Source organism: Lissotriton vulgaris, chromosome 12, assembly GCF_964263255.1.
Source record: "Lissotriton vulgaris chromosome 12, aLisVul1.2, whole genome shotgun sequence".
NCBI lineage: Eukaryota > Metazoa > Chordata > Amphibia > Caudata > Salamandridae > Lissotriton > Lissotriton vulgaris.
Window position 1 is genome coordinate 355938023 of NC_141700.1, and position 17384 is coordinate 355955406.

Genomic DNA, 17384 nt, shown 5'->3' on the forward strand with positions numbered 1-17384 from the left:
CGAAAAGGGGTTTTGGTATTCCTAAGTTTTCTATCAGTTTCCAATTTTTTTAAATCAACTTTTTGACTTTGTTATCTCTTGGATCATACGTAAGTACACATGTAAGTAGTGTATTGTTTTCTTGTGTTTTGGGTACCAATAATGTCTCCCTCGGGGTATACCAGGCTCTTTTAAGGGCCACTTTCACTAATCTTTTTGGGTATCCCCGAGTCACCAATTTTTCTTTTAATGTTTCTGCATGGAAAAAGTAATCATCCTTGGTACTACAATTCCTCCTCACCCGGAGGAATTGGCCGTAAGGCACATTTTCTTTTAAAGTGCGGGGATGGCTGCTAGTAAAATGTAACAATGTATTTCGGTCTGTGGGTTTGGTATACAGACTCACTAGTAATTGACCACCCTCGTGTTGGACATAAACATCCAGAAAATTTATTTTATTTCGATCACTCGAAACTGTAAAATTAAATTCTTGAGTTCGACGGCTCAGCCAATTATGGAACTCTGTTAAGAGCGCCTCGTCCCCATTCCAAATCATAAAAATGTCGTCTATATAGCGACACCAAAACTCCACATGATTTTTAAAGAATAAAAAGCATCAAATCTGACAAAGGCAGGAAACTGTCCTGGTCCAAACCTGGAAGAGAGCTGTATCTCTATACTGTCCCCATACAGTGATAACCACGATGACTGTGGGGTGTTGAGCGAAACATGCACATGCAGCAACCAGAGCAGGTCCATCGATATTTATACAGCATGCCCATTCAAGTATGTAGCAATACAGTTTCTATTAGAGGAATATTGTGCTACCGCCCTCAGGGCCCTTCTTACAGTTTTGGCAACTCTTTGGCTGATTTCATTATGCCTTTATTGCTATTCAATGCAGCCTTTCTAGCTGGGTGACTTTGTCTGGGTAGATGTGGATAGTAACATACAGGAGACCCACCTGCTTAGTGTGCTTGCAGCTCTGAATCTTTTGCAGGTCGATGCTGGTACTACATACAAAAATGCTAATATGCCAGACTTAATCTGTGCAACCCTGGTGGTGGTGACTAATATTTAAATAGATCCTCAGATCTGGACAGACCAATATTTTAATTAATGTTGAGCTTAGTAGTCCGAGCAAGATAGGGAAAGGTAATCGAAATAGAGAAAAGGCCAGACTTGGTTTGTCCCTAAGACAGATTTGAATAAATTGGCAGGGATTTTACTATGCACTCCTGGTCCGACAGAAACCGGCGCTTAAACACGGAGTATCAAAATAATCAGAAATGGCTAAATAAGACCCTGGATATACCACTTAAAGTACATCTATTCTAATTGTGCTTCGGCTCCTTGGTTCAGTACCTCCCTGAAAGTAGTTAAAGCAGGTTGTAAGGAATTAGAAAGAATCTGGTAGATTCATTATTCTGCTGAGGCTAAATCGGAGTGAAACGCAGCCCTCAAATCCTTCAAAAATGTATGTTGTTTGCTGAAGCAGACTGTTACTCCAGCCAGATTCTATGTGTCCATAATCCTTCTAAGGATACATTTGCTGTAGTTCGCTCATACCTACGTTGTGATAAACTCTCACTTTGTTTTTAGTAAAACAAATATTAAAATTCTGTAAACGTTTTATATAGGTATGATTCAACCAGCCTACTGTAGAGGGTTTAAGGTGCAACAGAGAAGTGGGGTTGAGAACAGTAATTATCGTCTTTTTAGGACGGAGTCGCTAAACCCAGAAATTGTATGGACCTAGTCAATTCTATCACCTCAGGGTCACCACTGCATCTAATCCCTCTGAGGATTTGGACAGAAATATCTTGCTTGGTTGCAACCTCTTTGATAGACGACTTAACAGATCTATAACCGAGGATTGAAAACACACAAAAATAAGTTAACACCCTACTATACAAATTGAATTACTACCTTACACAAGAAACTTGTATGGTCAAAAGAAAGTGAGGGAGGAAATGTGCTAATTTGGCAGAAATGGTGCTCTACCTAAAAGAACGGCTAAGGAGATAGACTGAAAATGCAATAAGCTTTTTTCTTGTAGATTCCCTCCATTTCTTACTAGATTTTCTGCTTTGGGGCCTTTTTGTCGAGGAAGCGTTGTATGCAGACTAACAATTCTTGATTAGTAGCCAGTTTCATTTTTCTGCAGTCTCTCCATTGATGCACACTGCTCTTTGCTTATAAGCATGCACAACTGTTAATCTACATTAGATTGACCTTTTGTATAATGGCATGTCATTTCCATGTCTTCCCCTTGTGTAACTCCTTCGTTATAAGATGATTTTTGTCAGGGTTAGCAGTTGACTTTCATAATTGATTTCATTTCCTTGGTTAAGTGATTACTGGTTTATGATTACTTTCATCTTGGAAACCATATCATATCTACAATACTTCTCGTATATTTCTGCCATTGAGCACTCAGCATTCTTATTGACTGAATTCTCTAAAATCAGGTGACCACACTTGTAAGGCTACTTGCAAATATATGCAGTGATTCTCTTCTAAATGAACCATAATACAAGTAGAAAGCAGAAATAATCCCCAATATCGACTTTTTGTAAAATGCCAATCTGTGAGGAGGGACTGCGATTACACATATCAACACATCACTGAATTCGCAATTACATTTGATCTACTCTCCTTCCGACAACATGATGGGTGGTACTCACTGAGCAAATATTTATAATATTGTTTATAGTTTCTATCAACCGCTTTGTGTAACATGGCTTATTTTATAGTAGGTGGCATGATTTGTATTTCATAATAAAAAAAATTATGCTTGTGTGTATTGTTTTATTAGCATCAGACCCAAAATACTCTTACAGAGATGGTTTTTTTTTTTTTTGCACCTTTGTTCTGGCAAGATGCTTATTTGGAACAATTTAGTTATCGCCTCTGCACTGACTGGAGTTTTAACTCTCCTTTGACATACTGTCTAACGCATTAAATCTATAATATGTAACTTACGTATTTTGATATACTGTCTGCAGAGGGCTGAATGAAAATACATTGTATACTTAAAAGATATCCACAAATGTAGGACATTTACAAGTACATAAAAACTACGGATGGCATTATGAAGTATATCACAAATAATGTCCTTCTTTCATTACATTTTAAATTAATTTCTTAAAAGTCAGTTATAATAGTCATTGTCAGGTTGTATAATGGTAAAGAATATAGTTGTCTTGGTAATGACATACATATTTGTAACTGATAAGGTTCTATTAGCACAAATGTGACCATTAACCGAGCGAATGCATCAGAGAGTATCAATGGGAAGAAAACACACTGGTGTTACTGAATACTCACTGTAAGATACTCCTATTCTTTCACATATACTCAAAACAGCTTGACTTCTATATTCGCAGATGGTGATGGACAGCAGGATCACTTGCTGCCAACATGCGAAGATGCACAATGTCAGAAAAGTGCAATTTATCTAGTTAAACCAGGATTAAAAGAGGTAAGCGATTTTTCAGTCTGATGACTGCATTGCACATTTGTTAACAATTTTATTAGAGTAAGCAGAATAAACACATTGCCCGATTTCAATTTTAGTGTTTGAGAAAACATTACATCTAACTTTTCTTCACATTTCTCATGCTACCCTGCCATAATATTGTATTTGTGTGCAGGTTTTACTTTTATATATAGTGCCAACATGTCACTCCAGTTCACATTGTCTGGAGATAGGTAGACAATATCAATATTGTGGATTTTTTATGTCAATTCCTCAGGCGGTCTGTGGCACCTGTAAAACTGGACAGGGTTTAAGTATTGTTGATGCAAATCCTTGAGCCAGTTAGGGGTGTCCTCTATGGGTGTATGGCGAGAGTCTGAGACCTCTCTGAATAGATGGGTATTCAGGGCATTTTGAATGCACAGAGGTTGGGCATGCCCAGAGTCTGGTTGAGGCCATTCCAGCCTTAGGCCAAGACTTTGGTCCTTCCTTTGTCTTTCTTGCAGTTGAAGTCTTCATAGGTTGTTCATATCTAGTTAGCCTATACCTTAATACCCTGTGTTTGTTAGTGCCCTCGTAAAATGGGTATGGATGGCATTGTTAACACTGAGCATGTTTTCTGTTCCATACAAAGGGAAGTTGATATGCTTCAAATATGTATCTGTAGTTGTTACCAAACTGCTGCTCACCAGCCTACCATTCGCTACTATAGCTCTGGCTTTTCTTTAGCTGTTGCCTCTTTTTATCCATGCCAAACTATTAGTTCAGTTTGCCTCTCACCCTAGTGTGCTTACTTTTCTCTTTAGGTTACATCCCCTTTCTCTGTCTCACTCCCCTACAATCCATCTGTCCCCTATCCCTCTAGAAACTATTAGTTTGTCTTTGGCAGTGCCTCCATGCGAGAGGAGGAGCATCGCCCCTCCGCTGGACAGCAGGAAACACGAAAAATAAAATGGTAATAAAAGAGGTTTATTGGCATTTTATTTTTCGGGCTGGAAGAAGCAAAGTTTGAGAGTAGGGCAGTAGCAGGGAGAAATATTGTGCACTTCAGTTGAAAGCGTGCATGTCCCTTAGGCCGGCTGCCTTGCAACCAACAGCCAACCTGACACGCGCTCTTTCAACACTCCAACCAGGGCCAGACTGGGAACTAAAACCGGCTCTGGCAAAGTGCTTCACCGTAGCATTTTGCAGTTATGTACTTGCATATATAACATTTATGGCCCACAATAATACTAAAACCATAATACACAGCGGTCAGCAACAAATTATATTTTGATCCTCTTATATCTGCTATGAGGGTTGTCCATCACCAGCAATGTACAGCCAAAAACCAGCCGTCACCAAATGAGCAGGCATGGAATAACTGTAACACTTTGCTGGACAATTCAAAGGAGTTTAATTTAGTCCACCACTTCAGGGGTCAAATATCTATAATAACAATAATATTCTTAATTTGACGGTAATCACCGCTATAACAGATACAAAGATAAAACATTTAGTAACAAATTCATTAACCCCTTCGAGGCTATTGACGAGCTGGGCTCGTCATCGCGCTTACCTGTCCTGCGCGGATGACAAGGCCAGCTCGTCACGTAACGCGGTAATTTTGAATTTGCCGCGCACAGCGGGAAAAGCCGCCGCAGCGATGCGGTTAAAACATTAGATCATCACTTGTGCAAAATCACAAGGATCCCTGTACACAATCAATCATGTCTCAAATTTCTTGATCTTCATACTGCTCTTAAAAGATGTGTGACAACATGAAGTGTGCCAACATAAGGCAAAAGTTGCAAATGTAAAAGAGCTATACGAGCATGCCTGAATCCCAATTTGTTTAAAATAAGGCTTAAGATACAATCGCCTAGGATAGGTAAAATATTTACATAAGAATACAAAATGTAGAGTGTCCTGTGGAGACCTATTGTCACAGCCACAGGGGCCTCTATGTTCCACATATAAAACAAAACCTGAGGGAGAGACCACTAATTGATGGAACATATTTAGTGTAAAACGAGTGATTAAAAATCTATCATGGGCGCTAGTTAAAATGGAGGGATAGGGTTCAATGCACCTCTTATCATGGGTTTACGGAGCTCCCTGCCCTCATGGCTGCAATGGATTTATTAAAAAACAAGTCTTTGATCCATTTATTGTCCTATTGCTTCATTGTGTCACATTTCATCAAAATGTCTGCTCTTCCCAGGGCCAAAAAAGTTCCTTTACATACCTTTTCCAAAGGATTTTAAAAGCTTGGTCAAGTGAGAGGCAATGCAAAATGACTGCTCAGTTAAAAGATGCCACCTCATTGGTCCAGACATTCACACAACACAACAAGGGCTTAACCACAACTAGGTCGGTTATATATTTTCTGTCCCTAGTTCTTCATGTACAGAGTAAGTAGGAGTTCCCTGAGGGACTTTCAAAATCCGCCTTAAAAATGTATTTTGTGCTGTCTGTAATTTATTGACTGCCATATACCCCCAGATCCCACTCCCATACAGGACCTTGGAGATGCAAAAAGACTTATATAATTTAAAAATCACCCCCGGAGACCATGTGCTTAATCTGTGTGCATAATTTGCAATAGCTCCCAAGGATTTGTTCATATTCCTTAACTTCTCCTCCTTCAATTTTTTTCAATTTAATTTGGCATCAAATAGGACACTGAAGTATGTGAAATCTGGTTCCTTAGCTAGACTAAGAGTGCCTGCCTTATAGGTTTTTGGTCTAGTCCCTCGACAACCTAATTCCATCACAAAAGATTTAGTAAAATTAGGGGACAGGTCCAACCTCTTCATAAAGGAGACAAACCCATCTATTAGGACTTGCAGCGCCCTAGGTGTTCGTGCTATGAGAACAGCGTTGTCCACGTACAGCAGGACTGACACTGTTCTTCTGCCTATTTTCGGTGAATCGACCTGTAGGGATGTCAGGGCAGGTTCTAATCCATTAATATATAAGGTGAATAGAAAGGGGGCAAGAATGCACCCTTGACACACCCCTCCAGAGCACCTAAAATTATCAGTGAGTCCCCCTTTTTGGGTGAATCTAACTGCAGCTGTGGTATGGGCGTAAAGAGTCATTAAAACATTTATAATTGCTGGCTCAACTCCTAGCTCACCAAGCAGCATCCATAATTTGTTACAATTCACTTGATCAAATGCTGCAGTGAGGTCCATAAAACCCAGGAAGAGGGGTCCCGCTTTGGCGATAGTATATTTGGAAATTAAAAGATTAAGATTCAGACACTGCTCTACTGTAGATTTGCCTATATGAAAGCCGTATTGGACCTCCAAAATGATTTGATTTTTGTCTGCCCACTCAGTCTATTTAGTAAAACCCAACCCAACAACTTTACTGTAGAGTCAATCAGGGTTATGGGGTGGTAACCGTGAGGATTATCCCCATCTCCCTTCTTGAAGATCAGGACAATAGTACCAGTAGACCATGAGGGAGGCATAGCCGATAATACTGCAGCATTTAATACCCTGGTCAGGACATCAATATTATTCCGGTATAGATCTTGGGGGATCCTATCCGTTCCTGGGACATTGTTCTCGCAGGGGAAGGGCTGTAATTCATTGGTGAGTCCCTCTCCATCACAGTGATTATAGACAGCCTGGAAGTGAACCTTCCATTGGTCAGAAGAGATATGATGACATATATTCGACTTGTCTGGTCAGAGAAACAAGGACTGTTAATAACCTTCCAGAAGAGAGTACTATCTTTTAATTCGCTTGCTTGTATCAGATCATCCCAGGCCTGTTTTTGTAACATGGACCTCCGTTCCTTAAGGGCCCTTTTATAATTACATAGACAACTGGCCACCTAGGATCTATTACGTCGAGTCTGTTTCAGAGCCAACTTAATGTTCTTGCATGCCTTAGATCTCTCACAATCAAACCATCTCAGATTATCCGAGCAGGTAGTCATTCCTGCGACGGTTAGCAAACTCGAAACTTTCCCTGCAATGACAATAAATGAACTAACAATATCTTCTGAAGTGTGTTGCCTCTGGGTACCTGGGATCTTTATTGACTATAGCCCTAGTGTGCTGCAGAATCCTCTTGTGTGCTTGAAACTTGGTGCTGCCTACATACTGTAAGCCACAACTACATCCTAGTACGTAGACACCGTGATCTGTTTTACATGTAAGATGTTTATTGATCACCTGCATTTTGTGACGAAATGCCATCTGATATGTGGTCATATTGATGCCGTATTTAAAGGCTTCGCAAGCTGTACACTTAAAAAAAACTTTTCTTGCTGTGAACCAAGTCCCTGTTTGTGTATCCTCTGGGCTGCTTTTCACTAGGGCATTTCCCATAGAAGCTGTCTTCCTATAGGAGGTGGATGGTGTTTTAGGTAAAAGATGGTCCTATTACTGGGTCATCTAAAACAATAGGCCAACTGAGTTTTATTATGCCCTTACGCTGTTTTTCCTGATTGGTGTATTTTAAAATCTATCTCGTTGGTTCACTCATATAATCACTCTGTGTTGTCTCATCAGTGCCCCTTTCTTTGGTGTTGCATTCTAGGAGGTCAGATCTGGTCTGCAATCTAGATTTCGCTATGGCCGCTTCTATGATTTCAGTTTTATAGCCCCTTGCCAAAAAATCTCTCCTTGCTTTCCTGCTGTTTTATTATGACCAGATCTGCTTCATCACTGCATATCCGCCTTATCCTTAACATCTCCCTGTAAAAGATACTCTGTTTGAGATGCGCAGGGTGTGAACTTGTGGCATGTACTACAGTGTTGCCTGCAGTTCGCTTGCGATGCATAGATGTTGTGATCTTGTTATTTTCTATGTGAACCTGAACATCTAAAAAAGTCACCTTTACATTAATCTGTGAGACAAACTCCAACGCACTTTGCTCTGTTCCACTCCAGATTATAAATAAGTCATCAATGAACCTGAAACATTTTAAAGCACTCTGGTCGCGGTCAACTGCAGTTGACACTGACTGCAAATGTGCGTGGGTCCGATACACCAGCCAGGTTAATTCTGATCAAGGTTTTTACCATCTGGATTTAGTCCTTTAAGTCCCAATGCACCACATAAGTACACTTCTAAAGCTCCCAGAGACTCAATGGAGGTACTTCGAGACACACAGGGTGTCAGGCAGAGGCCAACAACAGTATCCAGTTCAGGTCCAGTTACCACTGGTCAACTGGGTAAAGGCCTCATTGTAACCAACCAAAAGTTCAGCCATCTGACCCTTGGAGTCCACTTCCTTGTCCTGGGTACAATAGGGAGTGGGTCTAGATCACATGAACGCCAATGACACCCAACTGTAATTAAAAATCTCTTCCTCCTGAAGATATCAGGTCTCTCAACACAACTTTACAAAAAAATCCCAACCTGGCTGACCTGTAACCACCTCAAACTAAATACTCTCAAAACGGAATTCCTTTAATTGCCCAATCCACACACTCACCTGATATCAAAGAACGGATGAAGCCACATGTTAGAGATTGCACACAAACACTGGGTATAACGCTAGGCAAGAACTTGAACATGCATGAGCACATCAGTACAGCCACCAAAGGAGCGAAATTCCATATGAACATCTTAAGAAAAATAAAACTATTCCTTCCATTCGACGACTTCAACTGTTCAAGACCTAGTGATTTCCAGTTTGGACTATGGAAGTGTGATGGTAGGGGAGGAGACTGTCTTCTTGTACTTCCTAAGGGCAATGAACAATTGTCATTCCCTCGGGGGGCGAACATCCTCCATCAAGGTTTCATAGATCCTAATACAACAAACCACACATTGTTTGGGAAAGTCTGGGAAACCAGGGCAAGACACAATACGGGAATTGCCTTGGTTTTTCTGGATACATGGAAAGTAACCCCCTTTGGGGTGAATATTCTACCTGATATGTCCGAAGCTGTGATGTCAGATACTCTCCTACAGGACACTAGACACAACAATGTAGCCAGTTCTGCTGACATCTCCTTCCTGGAGAGATATTTATTGGAGGTCCAAGAGAGTAAGAGATTGAGGATCTTATTAACATACTAAAGAGCAGAATACCTTGGTTCGGTGTACAGGACAAATGGATGCCCCTAAGGAATTTTCGGACGGAGGGTGTTCACCCACCTGCTGATTACCGAGGTGGAATTGTCCCGCCAAGATGGCTGACCAGAAGTTGCTGATGGACCTATAGGCCATGCCGTCCAAGGCAAGGTAGGCCAGGAAATTCAGGATATGAGCAGCTTCTGCCTCCATTGGATCCACGAGTCTCTGGTGACACCAAACCAACCATCTAGACCAGACTGATCTATAAAGTTTGATCATGCTGTCCTCCCAGGCTTTGGAGAGGAGTGACACAGCCAGTCGTGAAAAGCTTGGGACTTTCTAGCGTTCCCAGTAATCCTTCATGCCATAAGATGTAGCGTGCCGTCCAGAACCAGATGGTGAGGATTCTACTTAGGATCCTGGTGGAGAGTTGGAAACTGTGGTAGATGGAATGAAGAAACCCAGGAAAGTTCCATCAGAAACTAATACTACACTTGAGGTCTCCAGGTCATAGTCATTACCACCCGGTCCACTTGCTGCCTCCAAAGTTGTGTGGATAGCTACATTACCATTACGAACGAGGGAAAGGAGTAACCCTTTTCTATTCGCCAATTCTGTACAAAGGTATTGGTCTCCGCTGCATTGGGGTCAGGCCTCCTGTTGAAGTACCTGACCAGTTGATGATCTAGACGAGGTGCAAAGAGGTCTACCATAAATGGGCCAAACTTGACCCTGAGTTCCTGGAAAACAATAGGGTTCAACTTCATAAGCTCTCAACCCTCCAATGCTGGGATTGCCAATCCACTACCTGGTTGTGTTTCCCTGAGAGGTGTTCCGCTATCACCGAAATGTGGTTCTCAAGGCAGTATTCCCAGAAGCTCTGCACTAGATCCGAGAGCCCTCAGCCTCTCTGGCCTTCCAGGTGGCTGATATATTGAGCCTCTGCCGTGTTGTCCATCTTTAAAAGGACGCAGCATTGATTCTTGTCCTTGATCCAGCACTTCACTGCAAACAGACGTTCATCAGTTCAAGGCAGTTGATATGAAGGGATATTTCGACCAAGGACCATTTTCCTCTAGTGGAGAATTCCCTATATCGCGGCCCCCTAGCCTGTGCCGCTGGCATTGGATTCGATAATCAGTTCCAGTTGAGAGCTGAAGATGACCGGCCCATTCCATGCTCCATGTGGACAATCCACCACCTCATCGTCACTCTGGCTTCGTCTGATAAGGAGATCATCTGAGAGTAGGTGAAACCCTGTTGAAGGTGAAAGACCTTCAGACGTTGTAGGGCTCAGTAATGTAGGGGTCCCGGGAAGAGGGTCTGTATAGAGGACGATAAGAGCCCCACTATTCGTGCAATGTGCCTGAGGTGATGGACGGTTTGTCCACCGTTTGGCGCAATTCATGTTTGAGCTTGATCAATTTTCAAGAGGGGAGGCTCAAGGTGGCCTTGACAGAGTCCATTATGAACCCCAGGAAGATGATGGATTGGGTCTGCGACAATATGGACTTGCTCCCGTTGATTATGAAGACCAGAGATTCCAAGAGGTCGGCTATTGTCTACCTCTGTTCTGACAGCGTCTTCGGGAATTAGTCCATGAGGAGGATGTAGTCCAAGTATACTATTAGGCGCATGCCCCTGGCTCTGAGATGTTCCACCACTGGCCTCATGACAACCTGAAGGGAAGAGTTGTGAACTCGAAGGTCTGGAGTCGCCACTGTAACTGCAGGAAGCAATGGTCTGGAGGGTAGCCTAGGATCGTAATTACTCGTCATTTAGGTCCAGGCGCGCCATCCAGTCCCCAAGTCTTATAAGGTCTCATACGAGGTTGATACCCTCCATTTTGAAGTGGCGGAGATCAAGCCACATGGTGAACGCCCCAAGGTTGATGACTGGTTGTTGTTCCCCGTCCTTCTTCTCCACTAGGAAGAGATTGTTGAGGAATCCGGTGATGTGAGGGAAAGTCCGGGCTATGCTCCTTTTGAGAGGAGATCTTTGACTTCCACATCCACTAGGACTTCGTCTGATTTGGCGAAGGAAATGGGTTGGAGATGGGAAGGTTGGTGCGGGGATCCATAGAATTCTATCCAGAAACCCCAAATCGTTTGAAGGATCTAGGAGTCTGATGCAATTGTCTCCCAGTTGTGACTGAAACCCGCTAGTCTCCCTTCCAGCCTCACATGCGAGAAGGGGTATACACTCATCTTTAGAGGAATTATGGCCACCGCCACCCTTGGAGATCCCTCTGGAGCCTCATTGACTGGAGTTGTCGCTGGTGGGTTAGAAGCTTCAGAATTTGGCAGGGTCCTGCCACTGCCCTCTTCTGGCAGCATGGCCTCTGGAGGGGGCTGGATACTGGGATCGGCTGGCCGAGCGCCCCCTGCCACGACCAGCCCCGTGAAAATTTAGGGAATGAAGATGCACTTTATAGATGCATGATCCTTATTTAGGGAGTTGAATGTGGCAACAAATTTTCCCAGCTCCCTTATAAAGGGATCCCCGAAAACTCCTCTCTGAGCGAGGAAGCCTTCCTCTGAGGTTGCCAAATCTCCCGATTTCGGGTCTATATTTAATAGCAGACACCTTCGCCTCTCAGTGGAGATCGCCCAGTTGTCTTTCTCCCAACATATAATGGCCGTTGGGCCCAACCTGATAGGGCCTCTGGGGACATTGGGGACCCAGACACCTTGGCTTCTTCTGCCATATCTAGAATTTTGAAAGAGGGCCAGAGGGGTAGAGGAGCTTATCCTGACTGGAGCTCCAGGTTCGGTCTGTTACCTTGTTTGGATCTCGTATGTACTTTGCCAGGAAGGTGGCCAACTGGGTATCAGTTTCAGGAGTTAGCATCACTTTGCTGTCCAGGGAAAGGCGGGGACATTCCTCCCGGTGGCGATTGCGTATCTCTTTGTGTAGGGGTTTCTTGAGCCTCCCTGCTACATAAGCCACCACTTTCACCCCCGGGGCCCATTCTTACAAGCAGGGGTGCATCAGCAAGTTGAGCATGTCTGTCTATTCCCTCCCCTTCTTCCCTTCCCGCCTCCCCTACCCCACTCCCGCCCCAAACCCCTCCCTTTTGTCTTAAGTGGTACCTTTCCCTGGGATAGGATCGCCGCCAGGCGTGTGCATAGCTATGGAAGGGTGCCAGGGTACTATCTGGCTCATTTTCTGCATCAGAGTCTGGGGGAAGTCATCGCCACCCAGGAGGTCTGGGGAGGGGGGTGCGTAATATTCATCAGGTTCCCCTCTGAGGTCCCAGGTTCGAGATTTATGTGGGGTTCCAACCCTAGGGGATGGGCATGGCTGATAAAGGCTCTCTTGAGCCTGTCAAAAGCTTGAGGTCATCCCCAAAGCCGTGTGCGCGCTTTTGTTTACTCTCTGCAGGAGTCGTGCTAGGCAGCCCTTGAGATATATGGACTAGGGGTTCAATAAGTTCTTCCCTCTGTGGGAAGGATTTAAATATTTCTTTGCCAATTCCGGGACTTTCTGCTCTAAGGGCGCAACTGCATCAGAGATAGCCATATGAATGGTTACATCCATCACAAGTTCTCATCAATGAGGAGGTTGGTATTACTTTCCTTCTCTGTGTATGTGTTTGTAGTGTCCTACACTGTGAGAGGTAATTTTATGCTGGGGTATCCCAGGTTAGAAATCAGTGGCAGCCCACAAGGCCTATGCAAGGACGGTAGCCTGGGGACACCCAACGCTCACTGGTTTTGAGGGGAACAGAAAAACTCACAAGCAAACACCAGCCTTGGTCAGTGTCCCTAGAAATCTGAGCAGCATGGGCTTTTCTTGATAGTCGATTGTACAGATCCCTGCTGAGGAGTTCTGTCTCCAGGCTGTTGGGCCTATTAATAAAGCAGACTTCCGGAATCTACCAGGCATTGCTGGATTCACTACTCGATTTCTGTCAGTTTCTAGTAAGTGCGCCAGCGCAGGGAATTGTCAAACATGCTGAACACAGTGAAGAATCGTGTTGTGGCGCCTTCTTTGGGTTGGATGAACTCTTGACTTGCCAACCAGGATGTATTGTATATTTCCATCGCGCTCACTGGCAAAGCTCGGATGAGCATGACCACTGGCGTTTGAAGCTTGGAGATATGTTGCCTGTGTAACAAATTTGGATTACGTCTAAAGAGTCATGATAAAATGGAATAAACATGGATTACTTGGATGAGTTTGAACAGTCCTTTGCTAATCTGCATTTTTTCGCAGTGCATCTTGAATGGTGCATGACGATGCACCGACAACTTTCGCCTTCTAGCGGTTGCCACCCATAGCCTCCTCACACCGCGTTACGCCAGAGACAACACTGAGGTGCCTGTGAAAAAACAGTGCATGAGCACCAGCCAGTTAGGCATACAATAGAAATAAATCAATAAACAAGTAGCACGAAGGCCGTTCTCACTTGTCTGTAGGCTGCTGGAGCAGCAAAGGAAGGGGAGGCAGTGGCGTCTGCATACGAGGATAAAGGGAGATCCTGATAGGTGATTGGCTGGAATCAGTTTTCTTTTCTTTCCCAATGGTTCATGTGAAATGTAGTTTGTTTGTTATTATGAAATTGGACTTCACTGTTGAATTGGATTTTTAATAACTATTCAAACTAGGTGGTTCAATATTTTTCTAACAAGTCCCATTCCCAAGATATAGTATTAGGATTTTGATCTGTACTTTGATTTTCCACTTAGGACAGCTAGGCCTTCTACAATAAAGACTAACTTTTGAGTGGTAGTAACTCTAAGGACATGCTAACATAAAATGTATACATGTCCTACTTTTAAACACCATGCACCCTCCCTTGTGGGCTACAAGGCCTACATAGGGGTGACTTATTCATATTTATAAGGAAGTTTTCGACCTGTCAAAAGGGTTTATTTTGACTGGTTGGATTTTACTGTTTAAACTGGCATCTTCAAGTTATGATAGGGACTTATAGGTAAGGTAAATATACCAATTAGGAATATGCCAATTCTGCCATGTTGTAAGTGGAAGCAAATCAACTTTACCAGTGGTTAAAAGGGATGAAGTGCACACAGTTCTAAAGCCAGCAAAAATAAAGGGTTCAGCAAAAGGCAGAAAATACCAGCTGTGAGAAGATGGTAGTCCTTTAACCAGACATTAATAGTGGTTCTGGGCGTGTTAATAGCAACTGTACCAGAGTACAGTTTTCAAGAACAAGGTTAGTCTCTAATTCTCACCATTGCAAAATTAAAATGGCTCCATGGAAGCTTTCCATTACTACCATAGGGTCAAATGTATGAACTGTGAAGTCCCTTTGTCCAGAGAGTCTCCCCTTAGGGAACCAAATATCAATAATGTACATTGCTGCTGGTGGTTGGACCCTGAAGTACATGGAATGTAATGTACAATCAGGCACATCCCCAGAATATGAGCGATTGAAATTTACCTATCACCCCATCGTTTTATTCTGATGCATAATTACCTAATGCAATGAGCATCATTTCCTGAGGCAGCAAAATCTTTACCCTAGCCTAGACACCTATACTAACACATGTACTAGATTGCATCACAATACGTTCCCATATCCAGGAGAAGAGTGAACAGCTCAGGACCATTTAAGATCAGTCAGCAATTCAAGGGAAGCACATATCAGCGAGCACAAGTTACTTGTCCCCATAATGTGACATGACATTTGTCACCCACCATTCGCTAACCCGTTTCAGGTCACATTATACTAAGGCAAGCCTGTAACATAATTAACAAAAGTACTTGGATGGAAAACATGATTTAGTAATCACAATTTTCACAACAGTTGCAACTCTTTTAGAACAAATCTGGAAAATCTGATTGAGGGTTAATCACTTCCCTGGGATGATTAAGAAATGGCCCTTCATTTATATGAGAGACACTCCATCTCTGGAGTGTTTGGGATGAAGAATTAATAATCTAAGAAAGACTATACTTCTGTGGCCTTTCTGTCCCAGTTATGGGACAAATCATTGGTCCTCAATGTTTGGCACATGTGTGATGTCAAACAGCCTATGTAATTAAAACATCTTGCTGCATTAAATGATCAATGTAGTGAGGTCACTTGCCACTCCCTAAAGGCTGGCATGTTTTAATGACTGCTGGTCTTGTTTCAGATCATGGGTATGGAAGGTCCTCCTTCCCCTGCCACCCACTGCCAACTGCACTGGTTGGGGAAAGAATATCTGCTGCAGCTTCTCAATGTTAGAGTCCCAGCAGCTCACCATTCACTCTCAGAATCAGGAAGAAGGTGGTACCAGTGTCACAGCAAGTGACGTCCAAGCATTTCTTTCTCCAGCTGCCAGAGCAGGACTATAGCCTGTAGCTGTAGATACAGGAGCTGCAGCACCGGGCAGGCATACCTTGCCACCAGCTTACTAACAGATGGCATCAAGGGCAGCCCAGCAGCCCTAGTGGGAAACTGTGCCATCGGCCTTTAGTGCAAGTCTTCCACCCCAGTCAGTGCAAGGTTGCAAGATAAGGTGTACTAGGCTGTCATATGTTGCTTGATGAGTCAGTGCAATTTGCCTCAATTTCATCACAGGAAGGGGGCTGCTTTGTACACTATCAGAAATCATATTCCTTAGGATCCTATTCAAAATTGGGCACAGTTAGATGACTTCCTCTTGCTGCTTTTTAATTTTTACATTGTTTTTTCTAGAATAACATCATTGTTAGACTAATAGTGGGCATTAACATTAATTGTTCCCCATACATATCATTCAGCCACAAATAATCATACATTCTTCTACAGTGAAAGTCACAAGATCAGCACCAACCACTGTGTCTGTAAGAGAGCTACAAAACCTTCAACTGAAAAGAGCTCCCAGAGCTCAGTTGTTCTCTCTTAAAATGTTTCCTTATCCTAAACAAGGGAGCTTTGAACAATTTTCTTCTTCTTTCATTTTTCACTGATTTCTTTTTCGCAATTCTGATACCCTATAAACGCAAATGCTCTTCCTGCAACTTGAGTTTCAATCAAATGTAGGCGCTTTAAGACACTGTTACACTCAATCTTCTAGAAAACTAAAGAAAGGAAGCTCTTTAATGATATTATCAAAGAATGCAAAAGCATATAGAGAGTCAGGCAGCTAAAACCCTTCTCTGGGCATATTGTTAAAATGCGCATTGCTCTGGCGGGAGTTAAACTCCATTTTAAACGTTGTGGCGTAAATATGCAGCAGGTGAGTAAAGATAACTTTGAGTCTAACTGAAGCTAAATGTCTAAGTCTTGCTTGGTAGTAAACGACCTTTTAATGCTGTATTGCATCTGAGCTGAGCAAATCATCAAGTAGTGATAGTTCAAGTAAAGTTATGGTTGAGTCAGAGTACATCAAATGTACATTCTTTGTGGCATGTTTCTTAGAGATCTGTCAAACAGGGGACAAGAAAAAGGAGGGGCCTTAAAAGTGCCATTTGCTTGCCTAATTCACATAGGATACTTTTACGCTTCAACACAGAAAATGAATTCCACCAAATTTGGAATGAAGGTCGACCTTCCCCCAAGGAAGTGCTTTTGCCTGGTTTTGTGTAAATCCATTAAGTAGTTTCCCTTAAATTAGTAATTCAAAATGTGCTCTGGTTGTGCATGAAGAGGCTACCTTTTAAAGATATCTGACCCACGTCCCATGTGTGGCGGGGTTCCAAAGGAGTCCCACCCTGGACGTAAAATACATATTGTAAAAAATGTTAACACTGGATTAGCCGAACTTTTGGTGGATTTGCAAATCCTGGTTGCCTCCGTAAGTACTGCGGAGCCAAGAAAGTACAGCATTCAGGAATACCTCATTGATTTTGTGAATCCAGTAAAAATAAAAAAATATTTCTGTCCCGTCCTGCTGCACTTGGCCAATAGTTGCATGTATTTGTTTGGGAGTATGGCCTAGCCGGAGCCAAGACCATGCAAC

The 17384-nt window shown here is 42.9% G+C and overlaps 1 protein-coding gene across 1 annotated transcript in view; it reads left to right on the forward strand.

The window, feature by feature from the left end:
- ITFG1 (integrin alpha FG-GAP repeat containing 1) overlaps positions 1–17384 on the forward strand; it is a 1017137-nt gene that overhangs the window by 437115 nt on the left and 562638 nt on the right. The window contains exon 9 of the mRNA XM_086945125.1: positions 3369–3463. Within this exon, the coding sequence (XP_086801251.1) occupies positions 3369–3463 (95 nt within the window). The remainder of the gene's footprint in view (positions 1–3368; positions 3464–17384) is intronic.